The 12775-nt window shown below is 41.1% G+C and overlaps 1 protein-coding gene across 1 annotated transcript in view; it reads right to left on the bottom strand.

Moving 5' to 3' along the window:
* LOC307040942 (neural-cadherin-like) overlaps window positions 1-12775 on the bottom strand; it is a gene marked incomplete at its 5' end in the record, with an annotated part of 110639 nt that overhangs the window by 61340 nt on the left and 36524 nt on the right. The window contains 3 exons of the mRNA XM_079684173.1: window positions 1417-1528; window positions 2731-2935; window positions 3794-4019. Of these exons, the coding sequence (XP_079540299.1) occupies window positions 1417-1528; window positions 2731-2935; window positions 3794-4019 (543 nt within the window). The remainder of the gene's footprint in view (window positions 1-1416; window positions 1529-2730; window positions 2936-3793; window positions 4020-12775) is intronic.

The following is a 12775-nucleotide window of genomic DNA, read 5'->3' as shown; positions in this document are numbered from 1 at the left end:
TCAATCATATTCATCCACACACATATCGGCCGCTGGCTCAACTAGAAAGGTTGGTTTTGTTCATGGCCATTTGGCTCAAGGCCAGAAATGCTGATCGTAATGCATTTCATGATGGCCAAAAGCCAAAACACCTTGGTCTCACAATTTAGTATTTTACAGGTGTTGCAGGGGCCTTTTTATTGGAACATAAAGATATATCTTTTTGGTCTGTATTTGTAGCATAGCGATATATAACTTCCCATCAGTAGGTCTCGCTGAAGACTCCCTTTGTGCAATCTCTCTACCTTTGATCTCTCCTCTGCTGAGTTCCTCCTACGCTACTGGTTGTTTTATTTTTTGTTGATGCATTGGTTTGCATTTGGTGCCATTTTTCCTTCCGCTAGCTCTGCACAGCCAACCATTTCTGCCGCTCTAGGCTGTGTATTCGAATGTTTTAAGATTAAATTAGTTCAATTTTTCCCAACGAGAATCCACTAGAATCATTCTCCCAGCCGTAGATTCTCACAAATCACTTTCGGTAGTCCATGTGGAACTGAAATCCCACAGGTGCAGAAGCATTTGACAAAACTAAACAGTCAACATGGTGAAATGCTAAAAAAGAATACTCCTGAATAATTCCTGTAGCTAGGGTTTTTTTATGCCTTGAGCCCCTTAATTTGTGAGTCAAACATAAGAGAAGTAGTTGTGGAGTGAAATATTCCAAAGAGAACCCAAAGGTAGTGTATCTAAAAATACGCGTGAAGAAGGGAAAAGGTCTAAAGATGTCAAAACAAGTGTATAGTATAAAGAACTGCTCTATTTATCATGCTTGACTCAACTCATGCAAATATTCACTATTCATCTTTTAACAAGCAGAACATGCTATTGAAAGAGGCAACACATCCTAGTTAGAAACGTATGTTATCAAACATTGTTAAACAGAAAAATCCAATTATTGAAAAAGATACACAGTATAGCACTTTTCTACTCTTGCCTCAGAGGGATTTTTCAGTGTGTATTTTTACAAACATTGCCACTCAAGTTAAGCAGCGGCAATGGCAATAGATACGCTTTCAGCCTCATAATTGATAATTATAAGGTAGCCTCATGCAGTAACAGATACATTGACATGTCATCATTCATACAGTACATAATAAATCAAAACAAATGAATGCTGTCTTTGTAGCAGCTAGCTTAGCTGAGTATAATTGAGATGATGATCACAGATGTGAAAGATGTATTAGTTTATTTCGGTTCGTGAAAAATTGATGTATTATGGGTCTATAAGCCAAACGATGAATCAAGTTCTGAATAAAGGCCTTGGCATTCTCCCAGAATACATCTGTTGTTTCCCTGCAGAAAAAGGGACTTTTTGGAGAGTTTCTCTCTCTACAAAGGAACAGATGGATGTGAAATATGGGGTCAGAGGAGTCTCACCCTGCAGCAGGGATGTTGCTGTGGTTACAGTCTCAGGGACTCCATCCACACTGTAGATGGATTGGAGGAACTCCGGGACACAATCGTTCTCATCCGTTATCAACACCTGAACCTGATTAGTGCCAGTGTGATGGGGTAAGAAGAGAGGAGAGGCGAGAGGAGAGGCGAGAGGAGAGGAGAGGAGAGAGGAGAGGAGAGGAGGAGAGGCGAGAGGAGGAGAGGAAAGGAGGAGAGAAAAACAGACAAAATCAGAATGGAAGAATATAAAATTAGCCTTTCTTTAATAGCGTTCACATCCAGTAGACAACCATACGGAATGCTCGTATACTGTACCTGTACATCCTCCCAGTCCTTAATCTAAATGGCATTTTATAGTTCTTCGACAGTTCACCACATCCTTTATCTTCCATTTCATGATTTGTCCGAGTCAAAAATAGAAATGTTCTAAGCATGTGTGTTTTTTTTCAACAAAAGCCCCCCTTCCCCTGTCCTACAAGCTCCCTGTCACCACTGTGTGTAAAGTGTGAAGTGACAGCTGAGTAATAGTCCTAAAATAACTGGGATAGGTTTCCCCAGTCTCCATTTCCTATACTGAGACATGTGGCTGAGCAGAAGGAGATTTTTGTCTGCTGAATCTGCAGTGATAAGCGAGTGCCTGACATGATAATTGAGAAACAAAATCTTTAAATTAATAATTTAAATGATCCTGAATTCATGAATAGTTTATCTAGAAATATTCGCTGTGAATTAAGTTTTTCGGATGAGAAGTTCTTATGCGACGTGCCTCAGAGTGTGTGCTATATTTTACACAGTTCATCTCAGTATCACACTCTCAACAACACGCACTTACTGAGATTAGAAAAAAAAAAAGGGCTGAAAAACAAACGGAAGAAAAAAATAATCACTTAGTCCCCCGGGTGACTTGTTAACATTTCAGAACCATTCAGCCATGCCTTTTCTGTAGACAGCCAAAAACTCGGCTGCATCTTCTCTGTTGCTATCACTGTTGATGTCAACAGGTCAGCGCTGACATCAGATCATTGCCTTTGATGCAGACTTGTCAGACACATAATATTTAGGTGAAAACTGGTGACTCTGAAAGCTTTATGGATGTCCAGTGGGAGAGCACAGTGCAGCAACAACAACATCATATTTTCTTCTTCAGTTTAATTCAGCAGTCAGAGTAAATGCTTGTGTGACAGATTTCAGAATAAAGCATCACAGAGGACCTCAGTTTTGGACTTGTTTAAACTGAGTGTATGAACTCCTCTATGACTCATGTTGCTGGCTGTATCTCTCTCTAATTAAACTAACCTCTGTGGCAGTACTGAGGCTGCCGTGCTCTTCGCTGCTTCGCACCATTAGCAGGTAGCGACGCTGGTCACTCTCGTAATCTAGCGTCCTGGTCAGACTGATCTCCCCTGTGTCCTGCTTGATGCTGAAAAGGCTACTGGGATTGATCAGCAGGCTGTAGATGATAGGCTGGTTCTGGAAAGAAATGGCAAACACAGCCAGGAAGCTGCGGAAACAAAGAGAAAACAGATAAAAAAAATTAAGGAACAACTTTACTGTTCAATATCAGTTGCACACATGTTGGATTAAAATTGAAATCCTCTTTTCCCACATGAGCACAGCGCTGTAATGAAATCAATTCCTATATGGCCCATTGACTATGTGCTATAAACACAGTCAATCTGTACTCGTCAGTCCTTTGTTATAATGTAATACTATTATGCATATATCAATGTTTATTTTTACGGTTAAGAGAGTTTGCGTTCCCCTAATGGTGTGTGATGATGATATGTCAATTTACGCTCGAGCGCACTGGTGTGACCAAATGAATATTCATCAGCATAAGTTTTAACAGGTAGCGTTTGGGAATCCACATCTTAGACAAGGGTGCCTTTATGCATGTCTGAATTAGTTAATGTAGGAGTTGTTTTTTGCACAGACATGCCTGCATGCATTTCAGTTTTAATTAATTTTACAACTGTTCTGGTGTCGATTAATCAGTTTGCTTTCATGCAGGCATCCATCCTAGTGTTTAGAAATTTACAGATAAGAGGTACACTGACAATACAACTTTAATAGTGCTCATCCTTTTTTTTATTCCTTAGTATCAGGCAATTATAACTTTTGAGGCAACAAAAGAATCCGACAAAGAGTGTTTGGTGATAAACCACACGGGAATAGACCATATTTGAATAAAAGCTCCCGTTTAACTACAAGAAAATACTTCAAAGAGATGTCACAATATCATAATTAGATAGAAAATGTGAGAAATTACAAAACTAAACAAATATTTTCTCATGATGTTTTGCCTGTATCATCCCTGCCTATGAATGTCTGAGTGAATGGTAGAATATCGGGTACTCACGGCTGTCCTTCAGGTGTGTTCTCTGGTATGGATATGGCGTAGCTGGTGTTGGTGAACTCTGGTGCTCTGGCTCCTGCCACCACAGAGAGCATGGCGGGGGGGCTGCGGCTGCCCAGGCCATCGAGAGCTACCACGCTTAACAAGTACTCTCTGTCCCTCTGAAGCACCAGCCCTGTGGTCACCACCTGGCCTGTCTGCTTGTCCACTGCAAAGCAGCCGTCACCACCTACAGGGGAAACACAATGTCTATATTTTCCAGCACTGGATCCAAACCAATCCAATACTGTGGGCTAGAAAACTAAATGTTTCGCTGATGGCAATTTGAAATAGGTGATTCTGACTGGCCGAGTTATGGACCAAGATCCATGTGGGTTTTCTTATTTTTATTATATGATACAAATTAAATTACCATTTAATGCAGTGTTGCTGTGCAATAATGTATGTATCAAAACAAGTTCACAGTGTGGACTGACAAACAAACTCGCTACGTTTAAAATAAATCTTCTGTTTTGTACAACACTATGATAGGCAACACTATGATATAACACCCAATGGATTAAGAGATTGAAAGCAGCCTTATTAAAAGGACTCTGTAATTGCTACTTTGTATTCAGGCAGTATGGTGGACATTCAGCAGTGTTTCAAAGCTGAATTTTCAATTACATTCATTCATTTGTCAGGCACTTTTGTCGAAAGCGATGTAAGAATAAGGTACATAATAGTTCTCAAAGAAGTCTTTGAGAAAAAGTGCAAGTGACAGTAGGACTACAGTCGTCATTGTAGATCGTAGCGAATGAAAGGCTAATATACCTGAAGGAGCAGGTCAGGTAGGTGTTAGTTGCCACTGCGTAGACGAGCATTGGTAACTTAAAGTTAATGTGAGCAGTAACTGGCAGCTATTGAAAAATTATAAAGGTTGTATAAGATTGTACATGTGAGCTTCTGCATTTTTCTGAACAGACCCTTAAGAGAGATATTGAGTTTAAGGTTTGATGTTATAATCTTTCTTGAGATACCATTGAGGCATGCTGAGAGCAGCACAGATAGAGCCTAGACCAGGGGTTTCCAAAGTGTTGGAAGGTGAGCCTCCCCTCAGAGAACATAAGAACAGCTGCGCCCCTCCTCCCAATTATCATAGCTATTATTATTATTATTGTTGTTGTTGCTTTAATGTAGGGGTATTCAATTGTATTTCAAAGAGGTCCAGAAAATGTCATTAAATGCTCTGTTTTCGCTGTCTACCTTTCTCTTTTTTGAGCACGCCATTTGAAATGACTCCGACTGTTTCTCTCTTCTTGTCTCGTCTCAGTGTGTGTGTTTGAATCTATCGTGCTGACTCACTGACTGCACCAATTTGATTGGCTGAGTAGCGTCACCTCCTTAAAACATTAACCTGTTAGGCCCCAAGCTTGTTTTTCAGGTTTCAGGCTCGAAAATGACATTCCCAGAACAAATGACCATATATTCCCTTCTAAAAGGGTTAAATTAATAATATTTTTTCTAAAAGTAATGATAAACCTGTGAGTTGGATGTAGAAAAGTCAGAATCAATATATATTTTTTTTATTTTAAAGAAAATTCAGATTGAACATGGTAAAAAACTGTAAATATATAGTGTCCGTCCAAAATATGTTGTACTTATAGTGAAAACTAACCTTGGATGGTGGGTTAGTAGACTAAAAGCTTTAGGAATCCAAAGTAAAACAGATAATAAGTACTCTGTATAAAGATTGATGCAAAACAAGTGATATTTGACCTTTTTAGACAGATTTAGCTAAATAAACCTCTTCTGGGGCCATTTGGGTGGATTTTCCATATCTCTGGGCCCCCTTGCTCGATTTTGACATGTGACATCTCTTCCTGACCGTTAGAGCCAATAGAATCGAATGGAAAGCGTCCCATAGACTCTCATGCTACGCTGAGCGTAGGCATATCCCTGCTCTGATATCTGGAAACGGAAAAGCAGTTTTATTGCTTATGGATTATCAGAACATTTCAAAGGGAACACAGACACATTGGATTAACTACACCATCGTTTTTATCGTTTTAATGCCATTGAAGACCAGTTTTGACCAGAAAAAGGCCAATGTAAGCCATGTTAGCGTTTTTGGCTACCTAGCGCCACATGTTTTGATGTAGGTTTTTGTTATTTTCTCCGCGAATGTGTAATCTTTGAGTGTAGATTCTGTGTCTCCTTACGATCACAAACGATGTGTTGGATGTGCAGCTAGGATAAGTAATAAGGGTGCTAGGAGTGATTTTCGGTGCAGTAATAGGTTAGCATTTTTCAAGTCAATTTTGCCTCCTCATTACACTCACTCACCCCTACTTTAGTGGGGACAATGAGTCTGCGTCTTTGATGCGCACAGGCAGATGATGTGGGGGATGCAATGTAGACAGGAATAAACGCAGAGCATCCTCTGGCTGCAGCCTTGATCGGTACTTATAAAGGGCGGTTCGCTGACGACCGGCCGTTCTGTGATTCTCCAGAACACACAGATGGGCAGTCCGCCCCTAACAGGACCGGTCCATGAAAATCCTAGCTTCAACTAATCATACTTCCTCCGTTTTCTGCCAGACGCTGTCTCCTCTCTCCCTTTAGGTAACTTCACAAAAAATGTATCCATGTTGCCGCAAGCATAAAGTTAGCTGAAGTTAACTAGCTAGATTTCACTGTTTCTCGTTATTTTTTTCTCGCGCTGCGCCTCCCCTGAAGCTCTCTGGCGCCCCCCTGGGGAGTCGCGCCTCACATTTTGAAAACCGCTGGCCTAGACAAATAAGCTACAGCAGTGATAAGAAAACCATTAGAGCGAATAATCAGACCAGGTGCAGTTAGAAGAGACGAGGAACCAAACACCAATCCCTGTGGTACACCAGTCGGTTGAATGAACTTCCTTCCTCATGAGCATTTGCAATGCCCATTTCAAGACATGTTTTAAATATTTGTAAATATAATGAAGAGCACTGTCATGGACTAAATGTTGCAATTTCGAAGGCTTTCTATAAGAGTTATGATTTTTTAGATGGTTTAATTCAAGCCGTTTCTCTATTGCAATATGTCTTGAACCTTTTCTCTACATAATCTTAAACTTTAAAATATTCCATATAATGGTACCAAAATGAAAGTGTATCAGTCTCCAAAGAATTTGGTGAGATAGCAGTATTACTCCTAAACCTCAGGTGAAAACATTGTACAGAACAGAAGATACTGTAGAAAGCAATTTACCTAACTGACACATTTATTCCAACATAAACAAATTGATGTAGTTTGGCACTGTGCCTAATATTTCATTACAGGAGATTTTTGTTTCCATCACTATACACTTTATAAATAGGTAAGCTAGTCCTCAAAAGCAACAGCAAGATAAATACACGCTATTATTTTTAGAGATGTGTCTCATTGAATCTGATACTGCTTTGATGTGATGGTTCATGACTTGCTGTTTTTGTTTTTCAAATATTCCCTTTGTGACTGGTGACCAATAACAAGGCATTATTTCAAAGCTTCATTTATTCAACGTTGATTAATACAATTTCTTATGATAATGATATTCAAAATGTCCAGTTAAATCAAATCTGCTTGTTTTGGCATTCAAGGACAGATGTTTTTTAATGACACAACACAGAATAATAATCAACATTAATATTCAGAAAGGACAATAAGCCTACATTTAAATTAATGGGGGCAGTTATTTATGCACAATCTAGAGTTTTTTTTATTTTTTATTTTATTAGTATTCATCAATGTGGCGGCTGAGGCTGAAAAGGTAGACCAGAAGATCGGCTATTTGATCACCAGCTCCTTCAGTCTGAATGTCGAAATGCCCTTGGGCAAGAAACGGCTCCTCTAATTGCTCCCGAAGGCTGTGCCATTGGTGTGTGTATGTCAATGAACATAGATGATTAGCAGTTATGACCCTTGTAAGGCAGCCCTGCCATGAGTGTATAAATGTGTGTTAATTGGTGAATGTTGACATTGACGTTTGGTGATACAATTCTGTAGTTGCAGGAAAGCAGAACCTTAATTTGTAACACATCCTCCACCCTGTGGAGTTTCTGACCATAAGTAGTGCTCTGGTTTTAAATAGTGGCTTCACCGTTTTGTTTGCATCATGCAGAGATTCACATTTGTTTACAAGAAAGCTCCACGGGGCACCTTTAAATAAAATATCTACTTTTCCTACTACTGTTAAATACAAAAAATTGGATCAGACAGATTGACCTCACTCTGGCCAGCTACTCTCATCCTCTTGAGGTCTTAAAAGTTAAGCACTGCATAAGAGGGTTAAATAAATACATTTGAAATGTTGAAATCAGGGCTCAGCAGTAGCGAAACAACTCAGTTTGCTTAAAAATGGTTCAAGCATGTTATTATAGCAGCCTGTCCTCCTACAAAAAACGACCATATAGGCCGATTGTTCATGCCCTTATTACGACCCAGAGACACGTTTTAAAGTGTATGTTGTTTCTTACATGACCACTAGAGGTGCTCTAGTGGTCGTGTAAGAAACAACATGCTCCCGGCCCGTTCATTGCGAACACTCCGGAGGGACGTTTATTCACAAATAACCCTCTCTGGAAAATCCTAAATTGTGGAATAGTTTGGCCATTAAAATGCTTTTTGATTCGATTTCTGGCGAGAAGTGTATATTGTACTCTTAGAATCCACGTCCAGTTCATGTGTAGGATCTATAGTTGGATAGATATTATGAAGATGATTTGATGTCTCGCCAGGATAACGTGTATGCAGCTTCCATGTAAAGTTAGCGTGGGTGAAAACTGTTTTTCCGGTCTCGAAGTTTTCATAATAAAACCCGATATATACCCCTCACTGTCAAATGATTACACAGTGATATCTGCATTACTCATCCACTAAAAAACATCAGTTTATCCTTGTTAATTACACAATATTGATTGGTTTAAATTGTGTACAATGCTTTTGTGTTTTTAACCTTCGATTCAGAGAAACAAATAGTTTTTTAGGAGTTTAGACACTACAGTTTCCGAAGGCACTACACTACCCAGAATCCCCAGCTATCGTTTGGGACTACAACATTCGCCTTGCTATACAAACCCCATGATTAGTCATCAAGCCCTGTGATTGGATGTTGGAGGGTCAGTGCGACAAGGTTACACTGAGCCTCAACAGCCCCCCCCCCCCAGAACTACACAATGCTGGCTGTTGTGTGTATCGCAACATTATGGCACGTCTCTTTATAAGACGTTTTCGTATTTCCCACAATTAGAAGTTGCCAGTATTAAACTGTGTACACCCTGGAGGTTTAGGGGATACAAAACACAGTGGTGTTATCACATTTAAAACATATAATTAATAAATGGGTGAATTAATACCCACATGACACCTAAGGTCTTAAGCCCCACGGACCCGGTTCCGGGGCCAAAATCGCGTCATTTGCAGGAAACAACGTCTAAGGAATCTTAATATGTAATAAACTATGAATATTTTGTATCCATATAACGGGAAAAAACTCATTTTTTCAACAAAAAAACACAATGCTAACAGTCACCCTCTGAATTAGCACCGAGCGTAAAATGCTAACCTATTACTGCACCGAAAAATCACTCCTAGATCCCTTATTACTTATCCTAGCTGCACATCCAACACATCGTTTATGATCGTAAAGACACAGAATCTAACGGTGCCCACCTCAACATTGAAAGATACAAACTTGCGACATTATCAACAACAACATACATCAAAACATGTGGCGCTAGGTAGCCTAAAACGCTAACATGGCTTACCTTGGTTTTGTCTGGTCAAAACTGGTCTTCAATGGCTTTAAAACGATAAAAACGATGCTGTAGTTCAGGGGTCCCCAAACTTTTTTCTCTGGGGGCCACATTATCGTTCCTGACTGTGATGAGGGGCCGGGATCGATCATGTGGGCTGTATACTAGGCCACTGCCTGTTATAGCCATAATTTCTAGCACAAAATAGTTCATCATTACAAGTGATTTGCAAAAGAAGTGAGTACTTCACATGTTTTTCAATTTGAAATACCACAGGTATTCCTTTTATTTTCTAATAACAACCATGTAAAAATAGCAAGGAAAGGTTAGAAAAACATGGTGATTGACAGTTTATGAGTGATACAATAGAAATGGTAGGCCTATATTACAGTGAGATGAGAAATCATCAAGACAAGAAACTTGGTGAACAATATATCAACTAACCAACTCTTATTTGTATATTCAGGTGAGATTTTTTTTGTTCAAGGTGAAAAGGCAATGAGCCAAACACTTTTACAGCACAATTATCATCCCTTTGAAATAGGAGATTGAGATGAGGGGCAGTGCATAAAGAGGAGAAAGAGGAGAGAGAGGAGAGAGAGGAGAGAGAGGGAGAGAGAGAGACAACGATGGAGAGGCAGATGCTGAGAGAAGAGATTGGGAGGAGAGACTGAGCAGTAAACCCTCGGCAGGTTAAACTAGAAGAGAGTAACAGAATGGGAAGTCAGCAATATGTGCAGTAGGTGAACTGAATTGGTACTTGTAGCCAGGGCGGAAGGAAGAATGGATGGGCAGTGATCTTTGAGGTCAGCAGTTGCAGTCCCCTCTCTTGCTGCCTGGAAACCTGGCATAAAGGGATGACATTGGACACATTCAGTAAATTACATAAATATGCTGCCTGTTGTTCCTTGTGATGTGATTTTACAAATACAGTGTAGCATTATTCATTAAAATTCATTAAAAACATTAATCATATTTCATCAAAAAATCATAGTTCATGTTTACAGCCATATAAAATTGTAATAGTTAAAATCAGTATATTTACCATATCAGTGTGAACTGTGTGCTTGCTTCTGGCTGGTGAGAAGTCCGATGTCTGGGTGTAGCCTAGTGGTTGCCAGTCTCAAAGTTTGATGCAAATGTTCATCTGAGAGTCTGTTCCTCGTTGGATTTTTTATTTGCTTCAGGCGGGAAAACATCTGCTCGCAGGTGTAGGTGCTGCCAAGAACGGTACACATCTTCAGAGCATGTTGTTTAATGTTTGGGTAAGTGCCCTCTGGTAGCTCAGCATAGAACTCAAGGAGGTGGTCAGGCTTGAATGCGTCTTTAAGGACATCACAATTCTGCAGCTCGGCTAGTTCAAACTGAAGAGAGGGAAGTGCGTCGTCAATGTCAGCAGCAAAGGGGTTCTGGAACAGACTTATGTCTTTGTTGTTGACATGAAGCTCGCGGAAGCGCACACTGAACTCTCGCTGCAGCATCTCCAGGGCATCTTTGCACTTCGCGACTGGGAAAGGGGCGGCTGGTTTCTCGGCGCAGTAGCTTTGGGTGGCAGGGAGATGTGTGAAGTCCAGCTTTTGGACCTGTCGCACAAGGAGCTGCAGTTTGACCTCGAATGCTTTTATGTGGGAATACATGTCGCTGATGAGATTCCCTTTGCCTTGGAGCTGTAGGTTGAGGTGGTTCAACAGTTCAGTCACATCAGTTAAAAACGCGAGGTCCCATTTCCACTCCGGGTCGGTCAGCTCCCGTACCGTTTCACCTTTAGACTGGAGGAAGGTGTTGATTTCGGGCAGTAGGTCGTAGACACGGCGCAATACTTTGCCTCGACTTAACCACCGGATTTCGGTGTAGTACAGCACATCCTGGTGAGCAGACCCCAGCTCGGAGAGAAAGGCCTGGAACTGCCTGTGTTTCAGCCCATTTTTCCGGATGTAGTTGACACAGTGCACAACCACCTTCATCACAGACGCCCACTTCAAAACTTTGCAGCACAGCGCTTGCTGGTGAATCAGGCAGTGGACTTGAATCGGTGGGGCGAGACCTCGTTCCTCGAACTCGCCGTTCAAGCGCCCTACTAGACCCCTCGTAGATCCGACCATGCTAGGCGCACCATCTGTAGTGACACTGGCAAAATTAGCCCATTGCAGACCAAGTTCGCCCATTGTTTTGCACACTTCGACAAAAAGGTCTTCTCCAGTTGTTGTGCCTTTTAGGCTTCTCAGTGATGCCAGCTCCTCTGACACTTCAAAACGTGTGTTGACTCCACGAATAAAAATCAACAGTTGTGCCGTGTCCTGTACGTCATTACTTTCATCCATGGCTAAAGCAAAAGACTTGAATTCTGCGGCTCTCTCTCTCAGTTGGTCAAACACGTTTCCCCCCCATCTCCTCAATTCGTCTCGTCATCGTTTGTGCTGAGAGACTCACCCCACGGAAGGCATCTGTCTTCTCGGGACACACCTCCTCGGCCACAGCCAGCATCATGGCCTTCCCGAATTCTCCGTCTGTGAACGGCTTGCCGTGGGTAGCCAGTAGGTTAGCTACTTTGTAGCTAGCTCGGACAGCAGCCAGGTTGACCCGGAATTGACGAAGGAAGGCATCCTGTTGAACAGCTAGTCCGCCTTTCAGACGCCGAACCTTATCATCTCTCGCTAGCCCGCTCAAGCTAGCATACTCTCTGTGCCGGGTTTCGTGATGGCGGCGAAGGTTGAATTCTTTAAACACGGCCACATTTTCTTTACATATAATACAAATGGCACGGTCCTTCCATGGAACAAAAAAATAATCCTTGGTCCATTGTTCTTTAAAAACCCGACACTCTCTGTCAATTTTCCTCACTTTACTGCACGCCATTACACTGCTGTTCAACTGTAGCATAATATTTTCTGCGCATGACTTCGATCATCTTGTAAGGTGGCGGAAATTCGGTCATAAACATACGTCATATAAATAATACAGACACACATATTAAATTATATAAAATATAAATGGTTAATAAAAAAATATTTTAGTGTTAAAAAAACAAGATGCAAATGTAACAGATGTCAACCAGAACGTTACATAACGTTGCTTTTAAAGCGGGATAGAGGCGCTGGCGATCTGATTGACAGTTCCACTGTTTGGCTCATGACCACTACCAGAGCCGCTCTGGCCACTACATACTGACGGCCTCGAGTTCTAATCTCAGGTGACGGAATGAACAGCGATTACCGCCCTCGTTTGGAGATTT

This window comes from Notothenia rossii (genome assembly GCF_949606895.1).
Source record: "Notothenia rossii genome assembly, chromosome: 5".
Lineage (NCBI taxonomy): Eukaryota > Metazoa > Chordata > Actinopteri > Perciformes > Nototheniidae > Notothenia > Notothenia rossii.
Note: the sequence above shows the minus strand (reverse complement) of the source record. Positions and strands in the feature narration are given on the sequence as shown.